We start from the raw sequence: 13,633 nt of genomic DNA, 5'->3' as shown, positions 1-13,633 counted from the left end.
CCTTGACTCCAAATCTCTCCCCCACCCTCACCGTCCCCCTCACCAGTTGCTACAGCCTGTACGGAGGGTCTGGCCTGAGCCCAGCTCATCTCCAGGCCCAAGGGGCTGACCGCCCTCTCCCAAAATGGGTGAGTGAGCCCCCGGGTCAGTGCCGGCAGCCCCCAGCTCCTGCAGCAGCAAGGCGGTCAGCACACAGGGGCACTCCTGGCGGGTGGGAGGGAGGAGAAAAGGCAATTGCACAGGTCAGGTGCCAGCCCTCTGCACCTCCTTGGGCGAGGGGGTTGGGGGAGGACATGTGAGGTTTCAGGGGGGCTCTGGGCACCAGAAGAGCATTCCCTGGAGCAAGGGGAGCCATTTCCCTGAGTCAGGGGTGTGAACCTGAGAGCCTAGTGGCCTCTGAGCTAGACCTGTAACGGCCAGGAGCTTTCCTGCATACAGATCTCAGCTGGGACACAGGCAGGACCAGAGGAGGCCCCCAGGGGGCAGGACTTGGAGGGAGCACTCAGGCGGAAAGGGCCTCAGCCAGGAATCAGACGCCTGATCCCTAGCTTTGCCAATAACTGCATGACTCAGTGTGTCCCTTTCCCTCCCTGGGGCCCCCTCAGTGTCATCAGCTCTAAGTCAAGCAAATGGGACCAGGTGGCTGCTCAGGCCTTTCTGAGTATGGCTGGAACTCTGGCCGGGGGAAGCCCCTGGACGCCGGCTTCACGATTAGGTAGGATTAAAGACTGGGAAGGAAATCCCCACGTGCCCATAGAGCTTGGCAGAGCAGAGCTGACACTGGCCTGCTGTCCAGACCCCACAGTGGGAGACGAGGAGTCTGGGGCCAGGCAGAGTGGAGGTTGGGTATGCTTCCCCACAGGCGTCTGGCAGGGAAAGGGGGACCGCGAGGACCCACGATTGCCTGTCCCAGCCTGCATGGCATGGGGAGCCACTGCCCTTGGCTGCCAGCTGCTGAGCGGCAAGAAGCCAGAGGGGGCACCTGGCCACACCTCAGTCCTGGGTGTCTCCGTGCTGGAGTTGAGAGCCAGGAACAGCGGCTGCTGAAGAGCAGGAGCCCAGACAAGCTCCCCACTCCAGGGACCCAGCGACATCCAGAGCCTGCACAGCCTCAGCTGTCTGCTCTGGGAGCTCGGCCCCTGCCTGACTCACACAGTCTCAAAGGACCGTGCTTGCCTGGGGTCACGTGAGGAAGCGGGGAGCTGTCCAGAGGCCACAGAGTCTGCAGAGGTGAGCAGCTGCAAGGGAGGGGGAGGAAAGGCAAGGGAGGGGAAGGGAGAGGAGGGTCTTGGGCTCCTGGCTGAGTGGGTTCTGACCTGGACACAGGACAGGTGGTGCTGGAAGGTGCCTTCGGGGCAGTGGCAGCCTTCTTCACAGCCAGTGGAGAAGCAGCCCACCTGGCGAGTGACGTGGGCACAGGAGAAGGGACACCCCTCGCCGGGCCGGCATTCCCGGTACAAACGTCCAGCCGGGCAGCCGGCCTCTGGGACAACACTCGTGTCAGTGCCCAGCTCTGGCCTGCACTGCCCTCAATGGCTACTTCCGTGCTCACCCCGCGGCCTGCTTACTCACCCCAGTACCCACCTTCCCACAGCTCCCCAGTTGTGCAGACAATACCTTCCCTAGGTTGTGCCCCTCAGGGCCAATGTCACACCCTCCCACAGGCTCCCCTCCCTGAATCTGGCTACTTCCTCCTCCACATGCCCATCACTGGCCCCGGGAAAGGGCAGTGTAGGGGGATGGGACGGTAGAGGTCAAAGGCACCTATGAGTCAGCATCAGAGGCCAACATGGGAATCCGTCAAGGGCAGACCTCGGCCGGGGCTCACCTCTGCAGACCTGGGTGCGGCAGGTGCGGCTCTGGCGGGCAGGTCCAGGGCAGGGGGGCCGGGCGCACCTCCGGGAGCGGAGCTGCTCCCCTCCCCCGCAAGAAACACTGCAGTCCTCCCAGGGGCCCCAGGAGCCCCACACCCCAGGCCCAGGGCAGCCGGGCACCTCCTGGCACTGCAGGACGCCCTCCATACAGGTGCTGGGGACAAGGGAGGGGGCTTCAGAAGACAGCACCCTGGCCAACTCCCACAAGAGCCCCCACTGCCCGGCTCTGCAGCCCACCCCCTCCCGGCTCCTCTTGACTCACCAGTTGTCACAGGGCCCGGTCACCATCTCTCCAGGTTCCAGGCTCTCCCAGGAGCTGAGCCCAGAGCCTGCTGACCGGCTCTGGTTCTCGGGGATCCCTGAGGGCACGGGTCGGGGTGGGACCCCAGACAGCTCAGCGGGCCCCACACCCTCAACCCTTCCTCCTATCCCACTGCCTTCTACCTCCCTCCCTATCAGCCTACACCCCACGGGTGCCCCAGATCCTGGGCCTGGGAGGTGGAAGCCCCAGCCTGGAGCAGGGATGTGGGGGGATGCATGAGACACTAACGCCTGGAGCAACATCCTGCAGCCCAGGCTGGGCTCCGGAGCCAGACAGGCAGAGGCCAGGCCGGCGGGCACCGCGGTGCTCGGGAGAAATGGGGAGAACACGGAGGGAAGCACTGACCCATGGCTCCAGGCTGGTACTGGCAGCGGCAGAGGGCAGGAGGCACACAGAGGCCGTCCTGGAACAGCCGGCCAGGGGGGCACCCGCAGCTGGGCTGGCAGCCCGTCGAGCCCGGCTGGCACGCACTCCCGGGAGACAGGTCCTGACAGGAGCGGGGACAGGGCCGCCCACAGGGGAGAAGACCCTGGCCACCCCCACACTCTGTGGCGGGAAGGAAGCAGAGAGGGCAGACGCTGAGCAGGGGCCCATCCTGCAGGATCCCAGGACTCAGGGGCCAAGCCCTCCTGCCTCACCACCCCCAGCCGCCTGACTTTCCACCTTGTCCCAGGACCACAAGGTGAGGGATCTAAATGCTGCCTCTCAAAGAAAGTGACATGCACGCGTATACTGGGGACAAAGGCCAGAGCCCATGTCTCCCAAGCCTTCCAAGGGACCCTCCCCGACCTCTACAGAAGCCCTTACCTGTGCATTTTGTGGAATTGTCCTGGCAGGGGCGACTCTGCCTGTGGCCCCCAGGGCAGGGCCTGCCTCCCTCAGGGGTGGGGGGCCAGATACACACCCGGCTCCGATGGGACTGCCCCAGGCACGCGTCACAGGAAGACCACAGTCCCCATGGGCTCCAGGCTCCGTCCACTGTGCCGGGAAGACAGCATCAACTGCCCTAGGAGGCCTAGGAGGTGCCCGGCCTATTGAGATTTGAGCAGACAAGTGGGGGCATCTCACCTGGGCACTCGGGCGAGCTGGGGCAGGTCTCCTTCTGATGCTGGGCCCCTGCCTCCCCTGCTTCCCCGGGACACGGGGTGCCCCCGTGCTGAGGGGCGGGGCAAGCGCAGGCCCTGGAGCGGGTCCTCGTCTGGCCCCTGCAGGGCTGGGAGCACGCCGTCCACTCCGACCATGGGCACCAGCCACCAGGCACTGCGGCAGGGGACAATGGAAGGGCACTGGGGCACAGACATCCCTTCCCCAGTCCCAGCCCTCGCTGTGACCCTGGCCGCTTTTCCTCACCTCCCCCTGAGCTGGGACATACGTACCTGGGCAAGGCAGGTCTGTGCAGCTCAGCCTCCCCTCTGAACAGGTGCTGGGCAGGGCATGCAGGCACAGGAAGGGGGACAGCAGCTCAGCCCTGCCTGTGCTCTCCACATGCACCCCTCCTAGGCTGCCTCTTCCCTTTCCCTCACCGCTACGCCCTCCTTTCCCTTCAGGCTCTCGGATGCCCCTTTGCCATTCTCCAGAGCATCTAGACCCTTCTCCCTGTCCCATTCAGGGACCTCTCGGGTGTCCTGCGGGCTCCCTGCAAGTCGCTGACCAGTGTGTCCTACTGGGGTGTGACCACAGGCAGTGTGCGGCTAACGGGGGCCGGCCAGCGAGGAGGAACATCATACCTATCACCCCGCCCCCCCCTCAGAGCACACACCCAGCCTTCCACGTCTTCCAGAGAGCAGATGCACAGAGCTGGCTGCCTCGGTCTCCCCACCCGTCAGACCAGAGTTTCAGAGTGCCTGCCCGCATCTCCTCGGGGATTGTGGGAGTCTAACCTAGAGCAGCTGAGACCCGGGAGAGCTCAGGCGCACCCCACCCTCAGCCTTGCACCTGCTTTCTGCCCACATGGCCGCCTCACCAGTAGTTGCAGCCATCAGGCCTCAGCAGCCGAGCTCCTGGGCGGTGCCGCTCCCCGCTCAGCAGGTCCAGGCAGCCACAGTGGCTGGGCTGCACACAGAAGTCCCCGTCGGCACTCAGCACCTGGCCTGGAGGGCAGTAACAGCCGGGCTGGCAGTGCCACACGCAGTGCTGGGGGGCAACAAGTGGGGGGGGGGGGCTCTGGTCAGCAGAAAACAGTGCTGAAGGGGCAGGGAGGGGAAAGATGAGGCAAAGGAGGAGGCTGAGGGGTGTGCAGAGGCAGAAGGCGTGGTTCTCCAGTTCGCAGTCGTCATCATGTTCTAAACACGGTTTCTGGGGCGCCTGGGGGGCTCAGTCAGTTAAGCGTCCGACTTCGGCTCAGGTCACGATCTCACAGTTCGTGGGTTCGAGCCCCGCATGGGGCTCTCTGCCGCCAGCACAGAACCTGGATCCTGCTTCGGATCCGCTGCCCTCCGCGCCCCCCACCCTCCGCCCCTTCCCTGCTTGCCCTCTCTCTCTTCCTCTCTCAAAAATAAACATTAAAAAAATTTTTATATATAAAATAAAACACTTTCGGTCGTGTCCCCTCCCCAGGGGAGGAGAGCCCACGAAGGGCTTCCCTGGGTGGGAGTGTCCTCCAAATGTGAATCTTGTGGAGGGTTCCATGGGGGACCTGGTTAGTGCCTGGGAACCGAGGCATCTCTCAGAATGCAGGGAGCAGGGCAATGGAAAGGTGGCGTGGGGCGGGGGGGGGGGGGGGGGGGGGGGAGGGGTCATTTGGGAAGGAGGTGGGGTCCCCTGGGGAAGCTGGGAGCCAGGCACTTGTCCTCCTTCCTCCCTGCTCACCCTGTGCAGCTCCTGCCTGACCCTCTCAGACAGGGCCCTGCACAGGGCCCCAAGGCTGTCCCTTCGGCATCCTTGATTCAGGCCAGCTTCCGCGGCACACTGCTGCAGGCTCCGTGGGTCAGAGACCCTGTCTGCGCCTGCCTCTGTCCCTCTCCATGGTCCTGGACAGGCATTCCATGAAGGCTCACACACAAGCACATGTACACTCAGAATCAGGGTGTATGCGCCAAAAGGCGCACGGTGTTTGAGATGATGTAATGGAATGATCTCCCCTCCCTCTGTGTTTATGGAATCTTTGTAATAAAATGTTTAAATTGAGAAAGGCTTGATGGGCTGCTGGGTGAGGTTCACTCCTGAGACGGTCTCTGGAACAAAGGGGAGCCAGTCTGATGGGCACTGACCCCATCCCTCCTCACCAGTGCCAGGCCCAAAGAGGTCATGACCCAAAGGCGCACCCTGCCCTCCTGCAAAGTGGCGCTTGGTGCCAGAGGTCAGGCAGGCATTCCGAGGGAGCCAGACTCACCACGAGATCGTCACAGGAGCGAGGACAGGGAGGGCCACAGGAGCTGTACTCAGCCCCTTGAATGGTGGTGCAGTTGGTCACTGGGGAAGGGGACAGGGTGGGTTGAGAGCCATGTGGGTGCCCCCCACCCCACCCCATCTCTCCATAGTGTTCCCTGACCTCTGTGCCCCGTTCCTGGCAGGTACCTGGGCATGGCAGGGCCTGGCAGGCTTCTCCCTGGGCCCGAGGCCCCTCGCAGTAATCCCCCAGGCCCTGGGGTGGGGGCTGGTCACAGGCTCGCATCCGGCTCCGCAGGCCCCCCCCACAGCTCCGGCTACAGCTGGACCAGGGCCCCCAAGGACCCCAGCCCCCAGCTCCTGGGATGACAGCAAAAGGGCAGCTGGGGGAGGGGCCGGCCAGGGCTGGGGGCCAGCTGGCGCAAGGCAGCAGGTATCCACAGGGCATGGAGGGCACCATCCTGGCACCGCAGGACTCACGGTCACATGCTGCCAGGAGGCAGGGCTCTTCCTCAGCATCGGAGCCTGGGCAAAGAGGTGTAGGCAAGGTCAGTGGGGACGGCAGCCCCAGGATGGATGGTTCCGCGGTGGGGGGCCTGGTGCAGAAACGGTGCCGATGGCGTCGGGCAGGGCCACAGGAGGCCGAGCACTCGCTCCACGGGGTCCAGGGGGACCATGCGGGCTGACCTGGGGTACAGACGAGGGAAAGGCCGAGAGAGAGAGGATGAAGTGAGCGCAGGCTGGAGGCACTGGCCTGGGCAGAGCACCCCTTCTCCCTTCCCCCGACTCTGCCCCTGGTGGGGAGCAAGCAGGGGGCACAGTCAGGTGCGAGGCCCCTTCCTCACCCTCCTCACAGGGCCAGGAGGTGCAGTTGGTGATGAGCCCAGAAACACAGGAGCTGGAAGAAAACAGCAGAAGTTCGGAGGCGCTGTCACAGGCTGAAATGTATTCCCCCAAATTCACACGTTGAAGCCCTAACCCCCAGTATTCAGAATGTGACCTGATTTGGAAACGATGTCTTTATAGAGATGAGCAAGTCACAGTGAGGGCACTACGGTCCAATATGACTGGTGTCTTTATTTATTTACTTGTTTATTTATTTATGTTCATTTATTTTTGAGAGACAGAGCATGAGCAGGGGAGGGGCAGAGAGAGAGGGAGACACAGAATCCAAAGCAGGCTCCAGGCTCCCAGCTGTCAGCCCAGAGCCCAGCACGGGGCTTGAACCCATGAACCATGAGATCACGACCTGAGCGGGTTGCAGGAAGGCAGCTACAAGCCAAGGGACGCCAAGGCTCGCCAGCCACCACAGAAGAGAAGGTTCTGGAATGGATTCTCCCTCCCGGCCCTCAGGAGGAACCACCCTGCTGACTCCTTGCTCTTAGATTTCTAGTTTCCTGAACTGTCAGAAGACAAGCCCCGGGTCTGCTGTGTGGTTGTTGTAGCCTCAGCAGACAGAGACAGGTGGGAAGAGAAAGGTTGATGGGGATGGTGTGGGCACAGGCCCCAGATTGCTGACCGGCTGTGCCTGTGGGCCCAGGGGGATGGCCCACTGGAGGCCATCATCCCCAGCACTGAGGAGGGACAGCAGGGTGCCCCCGGGTCACGGGACCATCGGGTGGGGTGGGGTTCTTACCAGTTCTCACACGGACGAAGCACCACGCTGCCCGGGGGATAAAGGCGCCCCCCATGGGCACAGGGGCAGTCCTGGGAGGGCACACACACGTTGTTCTGGAATCAAAAACCATCATCTTCTGGATTCCAGATGGGTCTGGCCCGGCCCGCTCCCCGCAGTCAGAACCCAGCACCCCTCAGGCTCCCACCCTCCAACGCCACCCAGCCTCCTTCCACAAACACCTCTGTCACCACCCTGTGGAAAACCCGCGCCAGCAGTTACAGGAGCCGTGGGGGAGGGGCATGGACCCCCCCCCCCCCCAATCTCTGGGAGGAAAAAGACCATCTCCAATTGCAGGACATGAGACCCAACTGTCAAATGCCCATGAAATCAGCTAACAAAATACGAAACACGTGATCCGTATAGCAACGATGTTTTTAAAAAAAAAAAAAACAACAACTCTACGTTTTCATCAAAAAAATTAAAACCGATGAAATCATGCATACAGGAAGTTTGGAAATTATGCATACAGGAAGTTTGGACAAAAGTTGCTAATGCTTCAAATTAAAAACAAAAACAAAAAAAAAACAAAACTGCCACCCATCAGTACACGATTCAAAGTCAAATGTAGTGAGGTGTGGGCCAGGCCCTGGGAGGCCCTTTCACCATTTCAGAGACCCTGATGAACAGACACATTATTACCCCAACTTGACAAATGAAGAAACGGAGGCACGGGAGCACGCATCTTAAGGTCACAGGGCTGCTAGAAGAAGAGTCTGATTTGAACTCAGACCCCACTGGACTCTAGCCCCTTAACCACACCCCACATTCCGGCAATTTATCCCTGTAAACCCTCCCCACCACCCCACAAGCTTCTGTCCAAATTCCACTGCGCCCGCCTCACTTCCCTGCCTTCCAACAGCAGTGCCGCCTCCAGCTCTCTACCCCCTGCAATCTCTGACAGTCAAATCAGGATCACCTCCTCCGGGAAGCCCGCTGTCACTGACCCAGTCTCCGCCAGTCTGCATTTTGAGCTCCACAGTATGCAAAGCTCACTTCCTGTGTAAGGATGGTTCTACCTCCATTCTAGGCGCTCTGGGCCTGGTTTCCCCAGACCAGAGGCTTCATGAGGGCGGACTTTACTTTCTCCCCATGGTGGAGCCCCCATCGCAAGACTAAGCATGCAACAGGTGCTCAATAAATGACTAATGATAACATAAGACAACAGAGCACTCAAGGAGGCATGAATCACAAAGACCTTGTAGACCTATCACCATTTCACAAATGGGAAAAGAGAGGTCCAGGGAAGCATGACCGTGTCTCACCCAGGGTCACCTGCTGGCTGCTGGCAGAGCTGAGCCATGACCCCTGAGTTCAGTGCTTTTTCCTCAACTCTCAAGCCCCATACCCTTGGTTCTCCCCTGCCCAGGTTGCTGGGAGGTCAGGTCAGGGAAGACACTCACCAGCAGGAACGTCCCAGGTGGACAGTAACAGCCAGGGTGGCAGGTCTGGTCAGCCCCTTGCAGGACACTGAGCTCTGCACACGAGGCAGGGCCCTGGGCACAGTCCAGCCACCGCTGGCCCCCGGGACACACGCCAGGCACCGGCCCTGGGGTCACAGAAATTGATAACCAGCCCAGGCACAGTAAACTCTTTCCCGGGCTCCTAACCCAGGAGAGGCATCGGCTCTAGATGTGGCCAGGGAGGTCACAGGCTGCATGGCAGCTCAGGGAGAGGGGTTCTTGGGGTGACAGGGAGGGGCTGACAGGGCCCTGGGTTGGGGGGGATGACTACTGGGGGTACGGGAGCAGTGGAGGAGGTGGGGACAGCCCTCACCTGCACAGGGCTGCAGACCACAGGTGGAGAAGTCCACAAGGCTGTGCAGGCCACTGCCTCGGGTACGGTTCCGGTAGCCACCGCCGCAGGGCACGGAGCACGGAGACCAGGGGCCCCACTCCCGACGAGGACCTGGAGTGGCAGCCCAGGTCACTGCGGGCCCTACCTCCCACACCCACCACAGCCCTCTCCTCCACCCAGACCCCTTCCTTCTCGAACCTACAGGATCACAACCCATCTCAGGAGACCTCACTCCTCCCTGGCCTGGAGCAGGGCTGGCCTCCACGGAGGACCCCTCTTAGGGAATGACTCTCAGGGCTCTCTGGGGACATCCTCCTGGCATCTTTTACACTAGGCCCTTGTACCGCTCTTGGGGTCTGGAGGGGGGAGTGAGTGGAGTGTTTCCTGGCTCTTCTCTGGGGGATTCTGAGGACCTCAGTCCCAGCTCTCACCCCGACACGGCCGCAGGCTGCAGAATTCGGCCTCCATATTGGGGCCCTGGCACGCAGCACCCCCGAAGGCAGCTGGGGGTGCGGTGCCCGCCCGGAAGCGCCGCCGAATGCCCACGTTGCAGCTGTGGCTGCAGAGACTCCAGGGGGTCCAGGGGCTCCAACCACAGGCCACTGCCAGGGTGGGTACAGGGAGGGGCACAGCGGGTGTGAAGCCAGGTCAGGTCGTCCCTGGTCCCCAACTTCCCTGGGGCACCATCGACATCCCCAGGAGTTGATCTAAAGAGGCCAGCATCCCCTGTGGTCCCTGAGGACCCACCACTGCTGATTCCTGGGCATCGGGGTACCTGGGCAGGGCTCTGAGGTGCACACCATCTGACCGGAGATACAGGTGCTGCAGAGAGAGGACCCATCATGGCCACCATCAGGCCCCGCCCCTTGGAGCTCTGTGTACCTGCCCCCAGGGGGACACAGACGGCACACCACCGAGGCCGAGGCCGGGCACAGAAGTTCAAGGCACAGAAGTGAAACTCGCAGAAGGGTCTAGAAAGTAAAGCCCTGTGGCCCCCTCGAGCTTCATGAGGTGACTGAGGATTCTCATCCAGGCCCTTCGGCCTAGCTCCACCCTCCGTGGGCTCCCTGATGCCCCAGGCACTGTGCTGTCCTCTGTCCCACACTTTTATCCAGGAGTCACCTTTACGTGCTTTCCTTTCCGTTTGTATTTATCACACAGTTTGGAAAGGACTTTGAGCAGCTCTACGGGGCCAGGTAGGAGCCATTTCGAAAGAGTACACCCCAGTGTGAGCCTCTTGGAAAGAACAGTGTACTTTTCTCTCCTTTTGCTTTTCTCCAACAAACGTGTTCAAGTTGCCCCCCATCCAATATGTGAAAGTCCCAGAAAAAGAATCGAAGAGGGAAAAAGTAAAAGAGAAAGAGGTGGGGGAGAGGAAGCACAAAGGGGACTGTAGCAGGGGGGTCGGGGGATGGACAGGGGATAGGGAAGAAAAGGGAAGAGGAACAAGAAGAACAGAGAAAATGAAATGAAATGTAAGAAAAGGAAAGAAAAATGAGAGAAGCACAAGGCAGGGTGGGGCGGGGGTGGGGGTGGGGGCGGGGCGGGGTCACATGTCCCCGCCAGCAGGGCCTGGTGTCAGCTTGGGAGTGTTGGGGGCTTCAAGGTGTTTGAGCAGAAACCCAGTGGATCTCAACATCCAGGAAAGAGAAACAGGGGTGACTGAAAGGGAGGGTAGAAGACCCTCTCCAGCCCCTGCTTCCTTCACAAATCACCTCCCCCACCTTCGCCTCCCTTCCCCCCCATCCCCCCCTCCAGGCTGGCAGCTTACCAGTTATTGCAGGAGTCCAGCCGAGCCACTGCTCCCGGTGCATAGAGCTGCCCGTGCAGCTGGCAGGGGCACCGACTGCGGGGCAAGCAGCTGGCATTGTGCAGGAAAAGGCCAGGGGGGCAGGCGCAGCCGGGGGCACAGAAGCTGGTACACTCCACCCCAGGGTCCTGAGCCAGGCACAGCTGAGGGCAGGGGCCCCCGTCCTGGCGGCACTGCTCCGCCGAACGGAACACCATGTCCCCTGGGCACTGGGCTGGATGGGCAGACAGAGAGGGTCTCAGCATGGGCAGGAGGAAAGGGCCAGGGGATGGAGGGGTCAAGGGGAAGCTACATGCCGGTGGTCATGGTCGGGGAGCAGGACTGAGGAGCCACGGGAAACCCCTCCCACTCCCCCTCCCTTGCAGGCTCGCTCCAGTGTCTGAAAGGTTGCCAGTTAAGATTCATAGCTTTGCCTGACTTTAATACAAATATCCTTGGAAGTAGAGCAGGAAGACAGAAGCCACCTGGGCCAGGAGTGGGGGCTCAAAGGAGAAAGGACAGGGAGAATGGGGCCAAGGGCTTCTAAAGAAGGGCTGGCCCTGCTTCTCGAAATTCCTGCAGTGAGTGGTTCTGCCCAGAGGCCAGTCTGACCTCCTCGGCCACATGCCTGGGAAGGAGACCTTGGGCAGGGAGGAGCAAAGACTGGGGACCAGTGCCCGGTCCCCAGGGTATGGGAGCCAGAGGAGGGAGACACAGGAAATCCGGGAGTCTCTTAGCTCAGGGTATGGCCTGACCTGGAGCCAGAGGTCAGTGATGTGAGAAGGTGGGGTGGAGAGAGGTCAAAATCCCCGGGGGGCTGGCTGGACGTGGCTGGGTAGAGAACGGCAAGGGTTAGGGGGAGGTTGGCACCTGTGCAGGGCTGCATGTTGCAGTCCCTGGTCTGGCTGTGAGGTCCCTGGCACTCGGGGTCCCCAGGGGTGGAGCCGGAGCAGTTGCGCCCACGAATCTGGATGCCCCCATCACAGGGGGCTGAGCAGGTGGACCAGGGAGCCCACAGACCCCAGATGCTTTGCGCTGTCAGGAAGAGCCAAGTTCGTCATCACGGACACCGGCAAAGGTGCGGGTAGGGGGTGGGGTGCAGGAGGGCCACACCTCCAGGACTGTCCCAAAGGTCCCTTCAGGCCCGGCCCACCCTGCGAATCACAGGCTGGGGGTGGAGGAGATTCTTCGGGACAATAGGTTTGCTCTAGCCTCCTTGCCCCAGGTGCCCAAGGGGTCATTCTTCTGCCTTGCTCCTCATCCCACCCTAGTGCCCAGGCCACTCCAGGGACAGAGGGGGCACACCTGGGCACACAGGGGGGCTGCAGGGCTCCTCCTGGGTGGCCTCTCCTGGGCAGGAGGTGTCCCCGGGGCTGGGGCAGAGCCGGGAACGACTGCGCCACCCAGGGTCTCCTCCAAGGGTAAGGCAGCTCCTGGAGCAGGAGGACCAGGGCTCCCAGAGCGTCCAGCCCAGCGTCTCTGGAGGAGAAAAGGACACGCCTTCTGCACAGGGTTCCTGGCAGAGCTGGGAGGGAGACCGGGTCAGGTCTGAGAAGCCTCTGCCCCTCGAAAGTGGAAGGTAGGACCCCCTCCCCCCAACCTCCAGGCCCAGGCCTCTCTCTCGAAGCACAGCTCCTGTTCAGCCAAGCTCCAGCTCAGGCCACACTCTACCTGTGGGCTCGGCTGGCACCTCATGTCCACCACCCACCCTCACATTTTCCCCCAGATCAACTCATCCAGAGTCTTCTAAACGCCTATCCTTCATTTCTCTTCCATGTTAGAAACCCCAGTCGCCAAAGACACCTGTCGGTGCACCAGCAGCCATTCCTTCCCCTTCCTTCCCTCCTCTGCTATGAGAGCCTGGCCCAGACCCCACGGACCCATGCTCGCACCCCCAACTCCTATTCTCGCCTCTGTCCCATTTGCCTGCAGAGACCTCTGCCGTCACCTGCTCTGCCTGAGGACACCCTGGGCCACGAAAGAGGGAAACAGCCTGGGCTCCCTCATCTGGCATCTGTGTGCTCCTGATTGCCCGCCCCACCCTCACTCACTCGGCCAGCAGGACCAGTGAAGCTCTCTCCTGCTCTCAGGACACCCCGGCCCCCCAAGACCAGCCTGTGCTGGGCATGTGGGAGGGGGGTGCCGCCTGGGCCCCACCCTCTGTCTTGTCCCCGACAAAGCCCCATGCATCATGGCCCCTTCTGGGGCTGCCTCCTGGACCAGAAGGCCGCACTGACTCCATGTGGGTGGCCAGCGGCCCAATCGGTCATGCCCTGTCCCCAGGGTGGGAATTGGGAGGAGGAAGGCAGGCATGAGGGTTGGGGGGTGAGTAGCAGGCCCCCATCCGGGCTCCTGACCTACCTGTCCCGCATTCCACGTGGCAGGCCTGCAGCTCCTGCCTGTTGCCTTCACACGGGGCACCCCCAGAAGCAGCCGGAGGGTTGGAAGGGGACCTGGGGGGGATAGGCGGCCTGGGCACCCGCTCTCCTCTGCCTGCCCTCATTCCTGTCTTCCCGGTCACCTGTTCTCCAACCGTCACCTTCTCCACCCTCCAGCACCCCTTCCCTTCCTTCTCCCATATTCCTCTCCCTGCCCCCTACCCCCGCCACAATGGCTCCGTCCTGCACACCTGAACCGAGTTCGCACTCCAGAGCCACAGGAGCGGTCACAGGGACCCCAGGAGGACCAAGCTGACCAGCCACAGGACACAGGGCAGCCCCCGGGCTCGCACACCAGGGCCCCTTTCTCGCACACGCTGCAGGGGAGGGAGAGGCCGAGGAGGTCAGGACTGGGAAGGGGGGGGTGGAGAGGGGCTGGTCCCCTGACCCAGGCACTCCCTGCCACAGAAG

The 13,633-nt window shown here is 61.9% G+C and overlaps 1 protein-coding gene across 1 annotated transcript in view; it reads right to left on the bottom strand.

Annotated features, from left to right (window-relative positions):
* LOC122213240 (SCO-spondin-like) overlaps positions 1-13,633 on the bottom strand; it is a 56,897-nt gene that overhangs the window by 13,990 nt on the left and 29,274 nt on the right. Inside the window, exons 55-77 of the mRNA XM_042927364.1 lie at positions 13,414-13,539; positions 13,146-13,237; positions 12,090-12,263; positions 11,655-11,819; positions 10,767-11,019; positions 9,771-9,817; positions 9,427-9,597; positions 8,975-9,106; positions 8,602-8,747; positions 7,160-7,254; positions 6,369-6,421; positions 6,004-6,210; positions 5,713-5,883; positions 5,528-5,607; positions 4,160-4,329; positions 3,573-3,619; positions 3,265-3,456; positions 3,004-3,174; positions 2,542-2,742; positions 2,137-2,233; positions 1,829-2,028; positions 1,317-1,483; positions 44-204 (exon numbers count right to left, since the gene is read on the bottom strand). Coding sequence (XP_042783298.1) covers positions 44-204; positions 1,317-1,483; positions 1,829-2,028; positions 2,137-2,233; positions 2,542-2,742; positions 3,004-3,174; positions 3,265-3,456; positions 3,573-3,619; positions 4,160-4,329; positions 5,528-5,607; positions 5,713-5,883; positions 6,004-6,210; positions 6,369-6,421; positions 7,160-7,254; positions 8,602-8,747; positions 8,975-9,106; positions 9,427-9,597; positions 9,771-9,817; positions 10,767-11,019; positions 11,655-11,819; positions 12,090-12,263; positions 13,146-13,237; positions 13,414-13,539 — 3,318 coding nt within the window. The remainder of the gene's footprint in view (positions 1-43; positions 205-1,316; positions 1,484-1,828; positions 2,029-2,136; positions 2,234-2,541; positions 2,743-3,003; positions 3,175-3,264; positions 3,457-3,572; positions 3,620-4,159; positions 4,330-5,527; positions 5,608-5,712; positions 5,884-6,003; positions 6,211-6,368; positions 6,422-7,159; positions 7,255-8,601; positions 8,748-8,974; positions 9,107-9,426; positions 9,598-9,770; positions 9,818-10,766; positions 11,020-11,654; positions 11,820-12,089; positions 12,264-13,145; positions 13,238-13,413; positions 13,540-13,633) is intronic.

This window comes from Panthera leo, chromosome A2 (genome assembly GCF_018350215.1).
Source record: "Panthera leo isolate Ple1 chromosome A2, P.leo_Ple1_pat1.1, whole genome shotgun sequence".
Classification (NCBI taxonomy): Eukaryota; Metazoa; Chordata; class Mammalia; order Carnivora; family Felidae; genus Panthera; species Panthera leo.
Note: the sequence above shows the minus strand (reverse complement) of the source record. Positions and strands in the feature narration are given on the sequence as shown.